This window comes from Apium graveolens, chromosome 2, assembly GCF_009905375.1.
Source record: "Apium graveolens cultivar Ventura chromosome 2, ASM990537v1, whole genome shotgun sequence".
Lineage (NCBI taxonomy): Eukaryota > Viridiplantae > Streptophyta > Magnoliopsida > Apiales > Apiaceae > Apium > Apium graveolens.
In genome coordinates this window covers 179,523,608-179,541,867 of record NC_133648.1, presented here as the reverse complement: position 1 = coordinate 179,541,867, position 18,260 = coordinate 179,523,608, and the positions used below count along the sequence as shown (strand labels likewise).

General features: G+C 40.4%; 2 protein-coding genes across 2 annotated transcripts; both read left to right on the top strand.

Annotated features, from left to right (window-relative positions):
* The first annotated feature begins 9,432 nt into the window (after positions 1–9,432).
* Positions 9,433–9,945, top strand: LOC141695690 (uncharacterized). Its single transcript, XM_074499920.1, has one exon. The coding sequence runs from the start codon at positions 9,433–9,435 to the stop codon at positions 9,943–9,945; it is 513 nt and encodes a 170-aa protein (XP_074356021.1).
* Positions 9,946–9,950: 5 nt separating this feature from the next.
* On the top strand, positions 9,951–12,872 carry LOC141695686 (uncharacterized). The gene is made up of 3 exons (XM_074499915.1): positions 9,951–10,199; positions 11,576–12,063; positions 12,539–12,872. Exons 1-3 carry the CDS (start codon positions 9,951–9,953, stop codon positions 12,870–12,872), a joined length of 1,071 nt encoding a protein of 356 aa, XP_074356016.1.
* The last annotated feature ends 5,388 nt before the right edge of the window (positions 12,873–18,260 follow it).

Here is an 18,260-nt window from a genome sequence, read left to right as displayed (position 1 = left end):
TTATATATTTGTTATCCTCCTTTAGCTACCTGAGATCGGCTTCCCCATCTCTCTTTAATCCTAACCGCCCCATCTCATTTTCCATCCCTTTCACCCATCTCCATCTCTATCTCCATCCTTTTCCACCCCTTCTATATATCCATCTCAATCTCCGTATTCGTTCTTCACATCTCAATTCTCTCTCTACCCATCTCAAATCCTAGTTGTCCCCTTCTCCATCTATGCAACATATCTTCTCTTGTTTTTTTAAATTTTCTTTCAATAAACATCCTCATGTTGTTTGCTTCTTCACTAAAATTGAGATTTGTTCCAAAAAACACAAAAAAATCATTTGATCTCTTCACTTTAGTTTTCAGATCTAATACAATAAGATTTCAGATTTTATAATAAATTTAAGTTTTTGGATTCAAAATCTCTAGTCTAGTAATATATTAAAATTTAGTGTCATTCTGAGATCTTTGAATTTTGGTTTTTTTAGTTTCATTATGTTTAAGTTGTTATTTGTGTATTTGATTGTCTCTCTTTATGTGATGTGTCTCGCTTTCTGCAATGTGGTGGTTGTGTTGAAAATAAATTTTATGGTGTATTGGGAAATCTGGATTTCTCGCATCAACAACACCTTCGGCAGATCTATAACTAATGTCCATCAGGTAGATAACTAGGGTATGTTTGAAATGGTGGTGAAAATTGCTGGTGCTCACCTTACAAAGATTTTTTTATAACATGATGCCTCTAATCTCAGTTTTTGCAACTGAGGTTTCTAAATATTACACTATTAATAAAATTAATGTGAGGGTCAATTATGAAAATGTTTTCAGGGAGATGCAGACTAAATTGTTCTGGAAACCATTATCTTTATTTTTAATTTTCAGAAAATTTGTATTCAGTTAGTTAAACAATCTGAAAATAAAGCGCCTCATTTATTTGTTTTTAACCTGGTTATGGAATCAGTTAGGGGTTTGTTTCGATTGAGTATCTTTTAAATATTAATGAAAATCTATTTTAAATTTGGCTAAAAAAACTTATTAGCAAAATACATCCACATCATTTTCCACCAAAATAAATATATATTTTATTACTAAAATATTCATCATCACTCTAAAATAAATAAATAAATTACCTTTTTTCAATTATAGCTATTTAATATTAGCAAACAACAATGAAGTACAATGTCAGGTTAAAATATTTTGAGATAATATCTATTTTACACAATTTTTGTTGACGAATATAGCTACTTCTTTGGAGATGCTATTAAGATTACAATATTAACCAAACCTTAAGACATGCAGAAAACTTGTGTACATACTTTTGAGGGGGGTTAATGTATTTTATTGATTTTACTTACTTAAAAACTTTATTTGAATGTTTTCAAGATAATCAAGTTAAAGATGTTTTACTACTTGAACTTAACCAACTAACTATTTATAGTGATAATCAAATAATTGTAAAGGCAGAAACACTATTATCAAAATTCACTTGATTTATGTTAAAATGAAATTTGTTGTGCTACAAATCTGTGTTCTTGAATAATAAGAACTCAGCTACAACTCTTGAGAGAATACAAGATTTTCTAGATCTGTTTTTGTTAACTATGGACCCATGACATGTTTTATAGATTAACATGCACGGTTTATAGAACTTGCACTAAAATAGACGAACACATTTTCCAAAGTCCTTTTGTCTATATCCATTTTAAGTGCAACAAATTTTCATATAATCTTCTACATCTGTGACCCACCTTTTGTCCAGTTCATCTTGGCCCTTGATCTTGCACTCTTCAAGCTACATTTGTAGACTTTCCATTTCAATGATAAAATAGTTTGTTGCCTAATAATCTTGAATCTTCAAGTTGGTTGTATTATGTAATTTGAGCTGTTATCGAGATCTCCGTTACTCTATAGAGATGTCTCATATCGATATGTAGAATGACTTATCGAAATCCCCATTTCTCTACAAGAGTTATAACTTATCGATATGTCTAGTTCTCTATATGCAGTTTGACTTATCGATATCTTTACTTCTCTACATTCAGTTTTGACTTCTCGATATCTCCAGTTCTCTACATGTAGTTTTGACTTATTGATATCTCCACTTCTCTACATGCATTTTTGACTTGTCGATATTTACCAGTTCTCTACATGCAGTTTTGACTTATCGATGATATGGATAAAAATGCGTCCTAAAGACACATTAATATCGCATTAATTGCACTTAGGCTTCTTGTCCGAAAAGTCTAACACAGGCATGTCTGGTCCAAGCTTCGTAGCAGGCATGTCTGGTTTAAGCTTCGTAACAGGCCTACGATGGCCCAAGCAACCAAGGCCCACCAGCGGAGGTCATCCAAGTCCACGAACACGAGTTATTCACGGACTAGGCCCAATACGGCTGGAAGAGCAGAGACATGTGTTCTAAACGGACTCAAAGTCCTACATAGAAGGTTCTGGATCCCCTTCCCCAAGAGGACACCTATTCACCATCTAAGTTGGAGACTTGTCCACCAAGTCTCCCAACAGAAGTCTAACCCTAGACTCACCACTATATAACAGGATCTACCCCTCAATCTAGAACTACGTTTTTGGCTTGATTCTCTATAACACAGAGATACGTAAGCATCTTGCAAGGATCGATAGTCCCAAACGCAAGAGCAGCCATTAAAGCTCGAAGCTCACCAACCCTAGCATTAAATACTAAAGTACTCAGGTTTTTATTCCATAACATTTGGCGCCGTCTGTGGGAAACTTACAACAATCATGGTGTACACACGGAGCAGAAAACACTAGTGGGACAGACACTCCTGTCCCATCGCGAACAATCGCATTAGTAGTGGAAGTACCACCACACTTAACTTATGCCTCCACCCAAGGAGGAACCCTAGTAAGGGCAACTGAGGCTCAGCCATACACTACACCATAGATGGCCTATCGCAATGGTTTAATCATGCATGTTACAAAATTATGTTACCTTAGGTATGCTCATCTTAGCCTACCGCAACGTAGTATTTTTGATGTTACCAAAACCTTTAAAACATGTTACTATAGCTTCAAAGTGTTACATACGAGTAACATGTGGCAATTTATGTTACAATAGGGTATTATTGGATAAAAAAGTAGTATATTTTATAAACAATTAAATATATATAATTATTTGACATGAAAATTAATCAATTTTTATAATATAATTAAGCAAAAATATTAATATTAGCTAAGATTGATAAAATATTTTTTTAAAAAAAATTTATAAACTGTATTAATTAATAATTGATAAATTTTTATCAATAAAAAATTTAAAGACAATTAAAACTTAATTTTTTTTAAAAAAGAGATGAAATTAGCTGGGCTTTTTCAGGCGGGCTCAAATTTTTTGGAGAAGCGCTAAAATTTCAGACAAATTAACTTCTCCCTCTAATTTCATTCTCCCTCATTCTCTCACTCTCTCTCTCATTCTCTCTCTCCCAGTAGCTATTCTCTTTCATTCCTCTCTCGAGCTAGGGTTTCTAATTGGGGGTAACATTTTGGCGAAGCTGGTCACATTTTGGAGAAGCGGGTCACAGATTGGAGCTAGGGTTTCTAATTGGGGTTTCAAATCAGCTTGCGGTTCAATATTAAGGTACTACATATCTCTCTTTCTCTCTTTCTCTCTCTCTCTCTCTCTCTCTCTCTCTCTCTCTCTCTCTCTCTCTCTCTCTCTCTTTCTCTCTCTCTCTCGCTCTCGCTCTCTCTGATTTTGTGTATCTCTCTCTCTCTATCTATCTCTCTCTCTCTCTCTCTCGCCCCCACTATTTCTGTTAGTTTCTTCTCTAATTTGTTACATGCGTGTTTTTGTGTATTTTATACATGTATATGTATGTTACATGCATGTTTTTGTGTAATTTTAATTGGAATTGGGGTTTTTTATTTTTGTAGATCTGTAAGTGTGATTTTTTTTAGATTATTATTGTTTAAGTACATGTAAGTACATGTATGTAACCCCTTTATTAATCCAGTAATTCCGTCATACCTATATTAACATGAATTTATGTGAAATTGCAGAAACTACCCCCTCCACCTCCTCTAACGGAGTATGAAAAACTGAGAGCTGTCACAGTAAAGAGGAACAATGAAGTATTTTTTGCCCTCAATCTTCCTACACTCTCTTCTGAAGTGAGAAACTCAATCTTAAAAGATAAATCCAAAAAAAAGAAGCATGTGCAAGAGGGGAGCGATGAGGAATATGATCCAGCTGTGGATCTTGAGGATGGTGGATCGGGAACTCAAAGGAAGGCTGCTAGTAAGGATGGTGGATCAGGAACTGAAAAAGTATGTCATAAATGTTATAAAGCTATCATTTTCACATTTTCTAAATTCTTCCCCAAATGTTTCATCGGGGTTGATAGTTTGTAATTCATATATACACAAACATTGAGTTTTACATGATTTATGTTTCAGAGAGGGAAAACTGAGAAAAGCAAGGTGCTTATTGGACGTGGACCAACAACACGGTCACGAGCCAATACTGTTATATCACAAAAGCAAGGAACCGAGGATGCTACTGAGAAGGAAAATCAGTCATTATCACATATGGAACCTGCAGAACCTCTGATTCAGCTACCGTCTATTGAAGCAAATGGTTCAATGGAGGCTTTTTAGGCTATGCGAAAGCGCCAAAAGGAAGCAGCTGCAGCGACATCGAAGATTTCTCCAATACAACTGCAACTACAAAGACTGCTACAGAAAATGTTGTTGAAGAAAATGTTTTTCTGGACATTGAAGAAGAGGAGGAAGCAGGTATCTTCTTTCCTTTATTTATGATTACATAAACTGATTATTTATAAAGGAATTATTCCTTTAAGGCCACTTAAAGAATACTCACTTTGAGGCTACCCACATTCATATATTTTCCATAATTGATTAATTTGCATCAGTTTAGTAAATTACTTATAATTGAGGTTAATTGGCATAAGGTTATTTATGTCATTTAAGTTAATGAAATTGTGAAGTTAACCATGGTTAATTATGTGATAGATGTAAAACTTCTTGCATAAATTTAATTAGCATATGTAATCTATAATGCTGTTAATTGTTATTTATGTTTTATATAATTATTAAAACACAACCCCCATGAGAATTAATGTATTCTTTATGACAGTAGGTCCTTTAGAGTGTCCAGAATCCAAGGTATGCGTTATCTATATTTATCATTTTAAAAATAAGGGCTGCTTATTATAAAGACACCCATTAAAAAAATAAAAACTAAAAATAAGACATCTTTATAGATCAATCTTTGAAATACGACATATTAGAAAAACACCCATAAATATAATCAAATTTATTATAATATTCCTACTTTGTTTGATTTTCCTGCAAGTAATTTTTGCTCATATGTAGTTGAAGTTCCTATAAGGCTGAGAGGACCGACGAGGATGGATAGGGTTCATACCAGAAATATGGACCATCGAGTTGTCCTTCAGATGAATGAAATGTTCCAGCCCGTTTCAGATGAGGACAAAGTAATTTCTGAACTTAGTAACTTCTTGGGGACACTCGCAAAGCGATGCGTGTCATTTACCTATGTTTCTTGGCGTGATGTTCCGAAAACTTTGAAAAATACACTGTGGAATTATGTCAAGGTATCACATACATTGTTTAATTATCGTGATTTATTTTTCTGCAACATTACCTTTGATTAACTGTACTTGTGTTCTTTATTTTGTTGACTTTTTCCAGTAAAGATACATTATACCTGATGAATGTGAAACATGGGTGTTGAAAACCATTCAGTCATCTTGGAAGACACGTAAGAGCCGAATTAAGAAGGTGCATTATAAAGCATTTGAAACTGATGAAGAACGGATGGAAAATAGGCCAAATGATATTCCCCTTGAGAGTTTCAAGATGTTGCTGGAGTACTGGAATGATGAAAGCATTAAGGTTTTCTAATTCCCCTTGCACTTTCATATTTAATTATATATTTATATTTGATCTAAGTGACATAAAGGTATTTCACATTTTTGTAGAAAAGAGCAGCGACAAATGCAAGAAGTCGATGTCAGTATACAGACACACACACTACTGGTCCAAAGACTTTCGCACAAATTCGAAACAATATGGTATGGCCAGAATCTCAATTACGCAAATTAACCTCAATAAGCTAGTTGTCACGCAAATATATGAATGTGAGCAGCCTTCTAGTTACATATATTACTATATATCTAGAAATTAATTTCTATATTTCTTTTGGCTAACTTGTTCATTTTTGTCAGAAAAAAAAGGCAAAGAATCAGCGTCCACCACCTGAAGCAGAGGTTTTTGTTGAGACTCGTGAGCGTACTGATGGTCGTGAGTATAAGACCAACACTGAAGAAATAAAAAACAAGATTGTAAGTGTTTTTCATTAATCTTAGTGCTTCTGAATATCCGTTAATGTTGCAAGATGGTTAATTAGTTGTGTTTTATGATTTATTTGGTGTTTAGAAGTTTTATTTATGTACCTGCATGCATTTTTATTTAATGATTATAATTGTGAATTTAATTGGATTAAATTATTCGGTTATTTTGAAATTAGTTAATGAAGCATTTAAATTATTGTGTGACCAAGTGTTCGTTTGTTTTTCTGGTATGTAGAAAAAGATTAAGGAAAAAATCAGTACGAGCGAAGATCCCAACGAGGAACTACTTTCTGATGGAAAAAAACATGGGCCATCTTGGCTCCATGGAAGATGTCCTGATGCTGCAAAAGGTTACTCCAGTACTGCTGGTTCGATAAATACTTATGTACAGGAGTTGGCAGGAAAGATAAAGCAGACTCTGGTGAGTGAAGTCGAGGCATCGATGACAAAGAAGGTACAAGAAGAAGTGGATATGCAAGTCAACAAGAAGGTGCAGGAGAATATGGCCTGGTTACTTAAGAAAATAGCCGACGCAAATCCAGGCATCACAATCAACCATTAAGATTTCTACACAACCAGCGATAATGACAATTACCTCACACCAGTTACCGGAGGCTCTGGACTTTAGATTTCAGATGTGCACCTTTTTACATATCTTATTTTGCGTACTAGTAACAAGTGTTATCGTACTAGCTTTTGGATGTTTATTTATCATCCTAGACTAAGTAACTGTTCTTTGGAGTATGTGGAGTATGTGGAGTTGGTGAATTGTGTGAAACCGCAGTATTTGGTGGGGGTTTGTGAAAACTGATATGGAGTTTGGTTGAAATTGTTTATTTGGTTGACTTGGATGAAAAACAGATTTTATGGCATGTTGAATTTACAAACCATTCCTGTCAATTTTTTTTTTGAAAAATATGTTACATTAGGTACTAAAAATGTTACAAAGAAATTGGTATAATACAAAACATTACTGTTACAATATGCATCAAAGGTAACATTAAAGTATGTCTATAGTATCACATTATGTATGTTACCTTTGCAAACAAATAGGGCCCCAAAATGGGGCCCACCAGTGGGCCCTACATGTGGGCCCCATTTTTTTTTGAAAATTCTGAGTCCAAAGGTAACATACATATTGTGATACTATAGACATAGATTAATGTTACCTTTGATAGCTATTGTAACATAAAAGTGAATGTTACAGCAGGGCAAAAGTAATGTTACCTTAGGGGCCAAAGGTAACTCGAAAAAAAGCAACTTAATTTTTATGTTACCTTAGGCCTTTTTCTGGCTGTGGTAACACTTTTTTGGGCCTGTTGTAACATTTTCTTGGTGTTGCTGTAGGCCATTTATGGTATAGTGACAGGGGATGAATTCCCCGGCTCCTCAAGGGACGAACCCCCAACTTTAGCAACTGTATGCATCTGTGAACTCTCAACCCCTTGGATATGAGTACTCGACAATTGTGACTACTAACCCCCCTTACGGATGCCTCTATACCCCAAAGTTGAAGGGAGTGGACACTCTGGTAGGAGTGAAGCACAAGGGCTGACACCCCAATACATACGTGGCTTGGCTCCTATTCCGGAGGATCAAGAATTCTCTGGGCCTTATACTGAAAGAGACTCCGAGTCATCGAATGACGATGTTGCTCCAAGAAGGAGGCGTGCTGGTAAGGAGCTAATGGATGACACTGAACAACGCTCCAAGAGCACTCAAGGGATGAATCCCCAAGATGTTCAAGAGAGGATCAAGGCTAATGAGGAAGAGATCCGAAGGCTGAAGCGAGACCTGAAGACACATCTGGCCCCAAGACCCCCACTCGCTCCAAGGCGGAGAAATCCTCCTCCAATCATAGACCTGAATGGTCCAATACCAAGAAGGGCAGCTGCCCCAAGGGCTGATCCAAGTGATCTTATGCCCCTATATGATCTTGATGATCCAAACCCACCATTCACTAATGAGATAATGAATGCTCGTATCTCAAGAAAGTTCAAGATGCCCACCATCAAAGCATATGATGGTACTGGCGATCCTGCTGATCATGTTAGGACGTTCTCTAACGCCCTGTTGTTACAGCCCGTGAACGACGCTATTAAGTGTCGGGACTTCCCTCAAACCCTATCGGGCATGGCTCAAAGGTGGTACAGTCGTCTTCCCCCAAACTCTATTTGATCTTTTAAGGACTTGAGTCAAGCTTTTATCAAGCAGTTCATAAGTGGCAGAGTGCACGAGAAGAGCTCAGCATTTCTTATGGGTATAGTCCAAGGAGCAAAGGAGTCCCTGAGAGAGTATCTGAATCGATTTACGAAGGAGGCTTTGAAGGTCCCTGATTTTGATGATAAAGTAGCTATGATAGCCCTACTACAGGGGACTAGCTAGAGACGAGTTCTTTAAGATGTCCTTGGCTAAGCGCCCTCCCGAAAGCATGTTGTAGCTCCAGGATAGAGCTGCGAAATATATTAAGGTGGAGGAAAGTATGAAGAAGATGGATGTGAGTAACGAACCTACTGGGAACAAGAAGCGAAAGACGGATCAGGGGTATGATGCCAAGGACAAGTATCCACGAATTGGCAAAAACTCTAAATCCTCCTCTTCTAAGAAGAATCAGCAAACAAGGTTCGCTAAATATACAAGGCTGAATGCTCCAAGGAGCCAAATCCTTATGGAAATTGAGAAGGATAAGGACTTCAAATGGCCGAAGCCACTAAGGGGAGACCCCGAGAAGAGGGACAAGAATAGGTACTGTAGGTATCACAAGGATGTCAGTCATGATACTGACGATTGTAGGCAACTCAAGGATGAGATTGAGTATCTCATCCGAAGAGGAAAGTATGGACGTTTCACCAAGGGTGAAGAGGCCAGATGCCAGAAGAGAGATAATGATCGAAGAGATGATGATCGAAGGGGTAATGACAGAGATCGCAACCCACAGCCTCGAGGGCCGGTAATTAATATGATCTCGAGGGTCCTACAGCAGCTGGCACAACAAGGAACTCTCGAAAAGCATATGCAAGAGAAGAAATGAGCATAATTGGGAACCATCTAAGCGTTCCAAGTCTGAGATGACACTTGAATTTGGTGACCCAAACCTTGAAGGTTCAAAATTTCCTCAGGTTGATCCTGTGATTATCACTCCGATAATTGGAAATTGTCCTGTTATGAGGGTCCTACTGGATAATGGAGCTTCTGTGGACATTCTGTTCCAGGATACATTTATAAGGATGGGCTATAATGACTCTCAGCTAACTCCATCTGACGCACCCATCTACGGGTTCAACCATGTGGAATGTAAAGTCGAGGGAGCAATACAACTTCCTGTAACTATCGGGGAAGAGCCTAGGGAGGCCATGCAGATGTTGAACTTTCAGGTTATCAAGGCAACCTCTACTTACAATGCTATCATAGGTAGGACAGGGATCCATGCTTTTAAGGTTGTGCCCTCAACCTACCATATGGTACTGAAGTTCCCAACTAGAAATGGTGTCAGAGAAGCAAGGGGAGATCAAAAGATGGCCCGCAGTTGCTATGTTGCAGCACTTAGGCCTGATGGAACAGGGGACAGATACTCCCCATAGAAGACATGGATGTCCAAGAGAATGAAGAACTACGAGGAAAGCCAGCTGAGGACTTGGTCCCAATTCCCTTAGATCCCTTAGACCTAGAAAAGGTCACATACGTCGGGGCATCTTTGGACAAACCCTTGAAGGGTCGAATGATAACTTTCCTCCAGGACAACAATGATGTATTCGCTTGGACAACAGCTGATATGCCCGGGATTGACCCAAACCTTATAACTCATAGGTTGAACGTTGATCTAACTCAGAAGGCTGTAAAGCAAGAGAAGAGAACTTATGCCCCTGATAGGCTGGAAGCCATTAAGCAGGAGGTCGAGAAGCTTTTAGAAGCTGGATTTATTGAGGAAGTTCAATTCCCTGAATGGTTGGTCAACCCCGTAATGGTTAAGAAGGCCAATGGAAAGTGGAGGATGTATATTGACTTCACTAACTTGAATGATGTTTGTCCCAAGGACTGTTACCCCCTACCAAGGATTGATACCTGATCGATGCCACTGCTGGACATGAAATGCTAAGTTTCATGGGTGGCTTCAGTGGTTACAATCAGATTAGAATGCATAAGGATGACACCCCCAAGGTATCTTTCATAACTGACTTTGGTGTATTTTATTATCTTGTTATGTCTTTTGGACTTAAGAATGCAGGAGCTACTTACCAAAGACTGGTAAACAAGATATTTGCCCATCTAATTGGGAAGACCATGGAATTCTATGTCGATGACATGTTAGTCAAAAGCCTAAGCAAGGCCGATCATATTAGTCACCTCAGAGAGGCATTTGAAGTGCTGAGGCACCACAAGATGATGTTAAACCCAGCCAAGTGTGCTTTTGGCGTTGGGTCTGGAAAATTTTTGGGTCACATGGTCTCTAAGAGGGGGATAGAGGCTAATCCCGACAAGATCAAAGTGATCCTAGAAATGGAGCCACCACGCTCCATCAAGGACGTTCAGAAGCTGACAGGAAGAATTGCAGCTCTAGGGAGGTTCGAGTGGACCGCTGAGAGCCAAGAGGCCTTCGAATAGCTGAAGAAGTACATGACTGAAGCCCCGTTGTTGGCTAAACCAAGTCCAGAGTACACTCTATATTTGTACCTCGCGGTATCTAAGCAAGCCTTGAGTGCGGTTCTCGTGAAGGAAGAGCAGAAGCTCCAAAAGCCTGTATACTATATAAGCAAGGTGCTCCATGGAGCGGAATTGAATTACTCCACTACGGAGAAGTTCGCACTTGCTCTCATCACAGCCTCGAGGAAGTTGAGACCATACTTTCAGGCTCACAAGATTGAAGTCCTGACGGACCAGCCATTGAGAAACATTCTTCATAGCCCGAAGGCCAGTTGAAGGCTCATCAAGTGGGCGATTGAGTTGGGAGAATTTGATATCAAATACAAGCCTCAAATGGCCATCAAGGCTCAGGCCTTAGTAGACTTCGTGGTCGAATGCACCATTAATGACCAAGAAGTTGGGGGGCAAAAGATAGTAACCCTAGAAGGAGGAGAGAAGGAGAAGGAGGAAGAAATAACACTGAAAGAATATTGAGTTCTCCATTTTGACGGAGCGTCCATCACAAAATCTAGTGGTGCAGGCCTAGTCTTGCAAAGCCCTGATGGGTTTATGATTAAATAATCTTTGAAGTTGGATTTCCCGACTACGAACAACGAAGTAGAATATGAAGTATTGATAGCTGGTTTGGGTTTGGCTAGAGCCGTGAGGGCCAAAAACCTGAAGGTCTACAGAGACTCAAGACTTGCACTTGCTCAAGTTAATGGGGAGTTTGAGTCCAAGGATGATATTATGGCCAAGTACCTGACAGTCGTAAAGGGAATACTGACTCAGTTCGATGAATGGTACGCAAAACATGTTCCAAGAGAGGAGAACACTACGGCGGATGCCTTGTCTCAGTTCGCCTCGTCTGAAATCGAGAACTATCCGAGAAGTGTTTACTTCCAGGTCTTGAAGACCCCTACTATTCATGTCATAAATCTGATAGCGGCAAGCGGTTGGATAGACCCGATCAAAAATTACTTGGAAACTGGGTGGCTCCCCGATGATGCCCAGGAGGCTCGTAAGTTGTCGGTTAGAGTATTGAGATACTCACTGATTGAAGGCCTTTTTTACAAAAGGTCCTTCGTTATTCCGTACTTATAATGCTTAAGACCTCTTAATGCAGAGGAGGCACTAAAAGAAGCCCATGAAGGGATTTGTGGACAGCACTTGGGGGAAGGGCCCTCGCTCACAAAATAACTCGATTGGGGTTCTACTGGCCAACTATGCTAGCCGATGCAAAGGCTTATGTGAAGAGATGCCAGAGGCACGCTCCGATAGTACGACAGCCCCGAGAGAGGCTTATATCGATCAACACACACATCCCTTTTGCCATGTGGGGAGTGGACATACTTGGACCATTTCCTTTGTCATCGGGATAGAGGAAGTTCATTGTGGTAGCCATAGACTACTTTACAAAGTGGATAGAGGCTAAGGCACTAGCCAAGATAACCAACAAGCAAATTACCCTATTCTTCTGGGAGAATATGATATGCCGATATGGAATCCCACGCATCCTTGTCACGGATAATGGGAAACAATTTGATAATATAGAGTTCAGAGAGTACTACAACGATCCATCCCTTTTGCCATGTGGGGAATGGACATACTTGGGCCATTTCCTTTGATATCAGGACAGAGGAAGTTCATTGTGGTAGCCATAGACTACTTTACAAAGTGGATAGAGGCTAAGGCACTAGCCAAGATAACCACCAAGCAAATTACCCAATTCTTCTGGGAGAATATGATATGCCGATATGGAATCCCATGCATCCTTGTCACGGATAATACAAAACAATTTGATAATGCAGAGTTCAGAGAGTACTACAATGATAACAGCATAGAACTTCGCTTCACCTCAGTTGCACATCCTCAGGCAAATGGGTAAGCGGAAGTTGCTAACAGAATTATCCTTGATGGACTTAAGAAGAGGGTTGAATTCTCGAGAAACACTTGGGTGGATGAGTTGCTGCCTATATTATGGGCATATCGTACCACCTGCAAAGTGACAACTGAAGCTACCCCATTCATACTGACTTACGGAGCCGAGGTAGTGGTGCCCCTTGAAATCACACGTGGATCCCCTAAGATCAAATCTTATGAATCGGAAACCAATAAAAAAGGCATGAGGCTCGCTCTTGATCACATTAACGAGGTCAGAGATGAGGCCAGTACCCGTAATGTAGAGCATCAACGAAGAGCCTCCCTCTATTATAATAGAAGGGTTAAAGAAAGGTTCTTTTACCATAGAGACTTGATCTTAAGAAAGATTGAGGCTTTAGGATTTGAAGAGAAAGAAAAGCTAACCCCTAACTGGGAAATGCCGTATAGGGTCATGAAAATATTAAGATGAGGATCCTACAAGTTGGAAACCCTGAGCGGTGACAAAGTGCCTCATACCTGGCACGTTTCGAAGCTGAAGGTTTAATATGTTTAGGACATGAAAGACATGTTCCTAGTACTTAGTAGTAAATGGAGGAATAAGGTCCACCAGTGTACGAGCATCTAATGAATAAAAGTCCTGGAGGACCAAAGTACCAAAAATAAAAGACGAATATGAAATCATACTACAAATACAGGAGATCCTGAAGGATCAGAAATCAAGTCATGATGAACAATTAGGTTACACACCGAAGATGTTCAAGTCCATGAAGGACCAAAACTAGATAAAAAGCCACACAAAACAAACAAAGCCATGCAAGGCCTAAACACTGAAGGACAATCTATAGTCCAAAATCAGATGATTGGCCAATAATGGTAACCTCAGAAACAACCCAAAGGCTGGGAAAACCCAGCAAATTTACCATATCCGGGTAAGAGCTATGAACAGAGCCAATGGACATATTAATAGAGCGCACCTCATCATCATGGGTGTCCATCATCTTGAATAATTCTTTCCACTGTTGATAAATGCTAAGAGAGCTCTAGAATCCCAATCCTGAAACTTTCTCTCAAGTTTCTTCTTCAATGCCTCCAAGGCCATGTGCTCACTCCTTCATTTTACACTCTTAGTGAAAGAAGCTGCAAAGTAGGCATTTTCCTAATAAGAAAAAGATATTAGAAAGCTAACTTCACGAAATATATTTAGTCGACTAAAATCTACACTACAGACTCCAGCCTACCAAAGAAGGCTGATCAGCCTCTAGAGAAAGCCCTTGGTCAACTGGATATCCCTTGGAAAGGGCTCCAGCAGGACGGCTTCTAAAGGAGGCCTTAAGCCATCCAGGCTCCTCCTTAAATTTGAAGTATTGAAAGTTCTAAAAAGAAGAGATGTACCTGATACAAGCAATGAGCCCCGTACATCTCCGCTTCAGAAAGTTGTTCGCCTAATTGGAACAAATTTAACCAATGGTAAATTAGAAGGAAGATAGGTACCTTAACAGAGAAGCCTCGAAGGCCAGCCTTAACAAGCTTCCTTTGAATTATGAGGCCCCCACACGGCAAGGCACTCCTCGAACAAAAAGATAGAGGAAAGTCTCAGCCACGACTTGATATTAAGAAGATTGAAGTTCAATAACTTTCACGAAATAAGGTCCTGAAGGGCCAAGAAGCTCTAGACATTGAGGTCACGGTCGAACAGGGCTTCAAGTGCTTGATCTCTATGGTCGATCAAGAGTCCTTGAAGCCGACTACTCCACATGGAGAGGTTAGGCCGACTACGACGTCCTCGAAAAAACGTCTCCGGATGTCCGGAACTAATAGGGATGTCCCCAAAATGAAGGTTCCAAGAAAACCATGAACTAGATCCAAGGGATGCTCCTGGTGAAGACAAGAACTTCCACGAAAACAAGTTTCGTAAAGAATAGAATGTTCACGAGAACAAGTTTTGTCAAGAGTAAGACGCTCACGGAGGTGAGGTTCAGGCCTATCAAGGGTTAGTGATGCTTAGTCCTCCATAAGGAAGGATTAGGCCGACTACAACCCTCACGGAGGGAAATAAGTTTCATGAAGAGTAAGACGCTCACAGAGGTGAGATTCTGGCCTACCAAGAGTCAGTGATGCCTAGTCCTCCACAAGGAAGGATTAGGCCGACTAGAACCCTCACGGAGGGAAATAAGTTTCGTGAAGAGTAGAACGTTCACAAGAACAAGTACATAACGCTCACTAGAAAAAGAGCCAAACGTCCAAAAAGAGCAAAATTGGTCGACCATGCCACATGAAGGCCTTATAGCCGACAGGAACCCATATAGGGTTGATCCAGACCCTCCTAAAAGTTTTCTGGTGGAACTCCTATGGAATTCCTTGAGAATTCTTGAAAAATTAGGTGTCCAACAAGAACAACTTTCATGAAGACTAGAATGTCGATGAGAACAAGTTTCGCGAAGGCTAAAGAGTCCATGAGAACAAATTTCGTGAAGACTAAGACATCCACGAAAACAAGTTTTATGAAGAACAGAACATCCACTAGAAAATGATCAGAAAAGCCTGGCTGAGGTTAAACACATGTCGTTAGTCTTAACTAAAGGACGATTATAATAATCATCATGATTAACAAAACTTGTAAAGATTAAGACAAGATTAGCCTTTCAGTTGAACTTATGAGTATGAGAACAGAACGTTATCCTCGTAACGGATCAGACTACCCTGCAGGAGACTCTCAAGGTCCATTAAGACCACTCCCGGTCGACCATACCACACATTGGGGGCATATGGCCGACCAAGAGCCTCTGTATCAGAGCCATGATGGCCAAAATTTATGTGCGGGGAAGCTCCGACCGACCAGGCAACATTTGAAGGCCATTTGGCCTACCAGAAGCCTCTGTATTAGAGCCTTGACGGCCACAACTTATGCGCGGGGAAGCCCCGGCCGACCAGGCAATATTTGGAGGCCTTTTGGCCTACCAGAAGCCTCTGTATCAGAGCCTTGACGGCCACAACTTATGCGCGGGGAAGCCCCGGCCGACCAGGCAACATTTGGAGGCCTTTTGGCCTACCAGAAGCCTCTGTATCAGAGCCTTGACGGCCACAACTTATGCGGGGGGAAACTCCGGCCGACCAGGCAACATTTGGAGGCCTTTTGGCCTACCAAAAGCCTCTGTATCAGAGCCTTGACGGACATAACTTATGCGCGGGTAAGCCCCTGCCGACCAGGCAACATTTGAAAGCCTTTTGGCCTACCAGAAGCCTCTGTAGCAGAGCCTTGACGGCCACAACTCACCTCCGTAGTGGCCTTGGCCTATCAGCCAACAAATTAAGGTCTTTTTACTCACTAAAGACTCTTGTGGAATAGCCTTGAGACCCTTAAAAAAACTTCTCTAGAGGCCTCCCTGGGTTGTCCTCTGGAGATGTTTGGAAAAGGATAACTCCCAGTGGAACCAAGTTTCGTAAGGACTAGAACGTCCACGAGAACGAGTTGGTTGGAGTGCATAAACATCCTGCAAGATAAGTTTTAGCAAATTTATTGAAGCACAAGACTTCCTACAAAGGAAAAGTTCAGTAGAACATAGAGATGTTAGCAAGAACGAGTACAGAACGTCCATCAGGATGAGTACAGAACGTTCGCTGAAACAGCCGTAGCTGAACCCTGAGGAACTAAAAGGCAGCTTTGAAATTAATTCCATGGGTTGTAAAGGACCAAAAGAGCATAGCAAGGTTAGTAGAAACCTAGTACTCTTAGTGAGAAGTTAAAAAAAAAGTGGGGCAGGAACCCCCTGGGCAACCACCTCCAGGCCAACCAAGAACTGGCCGACCAGGAGGTGGCCGACCAGAACCTTCTACCCCAAAGTGGCCGAGCAGCCCATTTTAGGGGCTTGAGGCCGAGCAGAGCCTCCTGCCCCGGGAGGTTCTGCTCGACCCCGAGCCCCCCTTTCGAAAATTTTTGAAAAAATTCGAAAAAAAAGAAAAAATCAGAAAAATTTTGAAAATTTTTAAATTTTCAGGATTTTGAGATTAAGCCCAAATTAGGGCCGATTAGTTAAATTAGGCCCCAGTTACGGCCGATTAGTGTATATTAAGCATAATTACCCCAAGTTAGGGATAATTAGTGATTGGTATGATCAAATTAGCCCCGATAAGGGCCGTTTAACCCATTCACTCTTATAATTAGTGTGAATTAGGGATATTTAGTATCTCATACATACTAATTAGTCTTGATTAGCCTCGATTAAAGCCAATTAGTGCATTATAGCTTAAAATTAGGCTCTTTTGAGCCTAGTTAGCAACTTGTACATGGAAATTAACCCCTATTAGGGTCAATTAGCCCCGATTAGGGCCGACCAGCAGCTTTCACCCTATAATTAACCTTGACGAAGGTTAAGGGGTGATAAACGCTCGCTTTATAGTCTCGATTAGGACCGTTTAGTGTTGAACACCATCCAAATAGCCCTTACGTGGCCCTTAAGTGTGTATTCACACGCTAATAAGCCGTTATAAATGTGTATGTCGCTCCACACTTTACGATAATACGGCAATACTCATGAAGGGCCGATACCCATGAAGGGTCGATACCTAAAAAGGGCCAAAAGTACCCTGAGTCACGATTTGACCATTATAACTTCCACGAAAACTTGAGCAGTATTCACGAAAGTTGGGGGGCAAATGATATGGATAAAAATACGTCCTAAAGACACATTAATATCGCATTAATTTCACTTAGGCTTCTTGTCCGAAAAGTCCAACACAGGCCTGTCTGGTTCAAGCTTCGTAGCAGGCCTGTCTGCTTTAAGCTTCGTAACAGGCCTACGACGGCCCAAGAAACCAAGGCCCACCAGCGGAGGTCATCCAAGTCCACGAACACGAGCTGTTCACGGAATAGGCCCAATATGGCTGGAAGAGGAGAGACATGTGTTCTAAACGGACTCAAAGTCCTACATAGAAGGTTCTGGATCCCGTTCCCCAAGAGGACTCCTATTCAACATCTAAGTTGGAGACTTGTCCACCAAGTCTCCCAACAGAAGTCTAACCCTAGACTCATCACTATATAAAGGGCTCTATGCCTCAATCTAGAACTACAATTTTTGTTTGATTCTCTACAACACAGAGATACGTAGGCATCTTGCAAGGATCGATAGTCCCGAACGCAAGAGCAGCCATTAAAGCTCGAAGCTCACCAACCCTAGCATTAAATACTAAAGTACTCAGGTTTTTATTCCACAACAATCGATATCTCCACTTCTCTACATACAGTTTTGACTTATTGATATCTCTAGTTCTCTACATGCAGTTTGACCTATTGATATCTCCACTTCTCTACATATACTTTTGACTTCTCTACAAGTAGAGTGACATCTCTACAAGTTTATCTGACTTCTCTACAAGCTTATCTGACTTCTCTACA

Bases quoted from the DNA above. Each gene is read 5' to 3' on its own strand.
- LOC141695686 (XM_074499915.1), top strand. From the start codon at position 9,951: ATGGATGTCCAAGAGAATGAAGAACTACGAGGAAAGCCAGCTGAGGAC. The intron at 10,200-11,575 runs GTAAAGCAAGAG...TAATCTTTGAAG, and splicing joins TTGATCTAACTCAGAAGGCT to TTGGATTTCCCGACTACGAA. The intron at 12,064-12,538 runs GTCCTTCGTTAT...TTGATAATATAG, and splicing joins GAAGGCCTTTTTTACAAAAG to AGTTCAGAGAGTACTACAAC.
- LOC141695690 (XM_074499920.1), top strand. From the start codon at position 9,433: ATGACACTTGAATTTGGTGACCCAAACCTTGAAGGTTCAAAATTTCCT.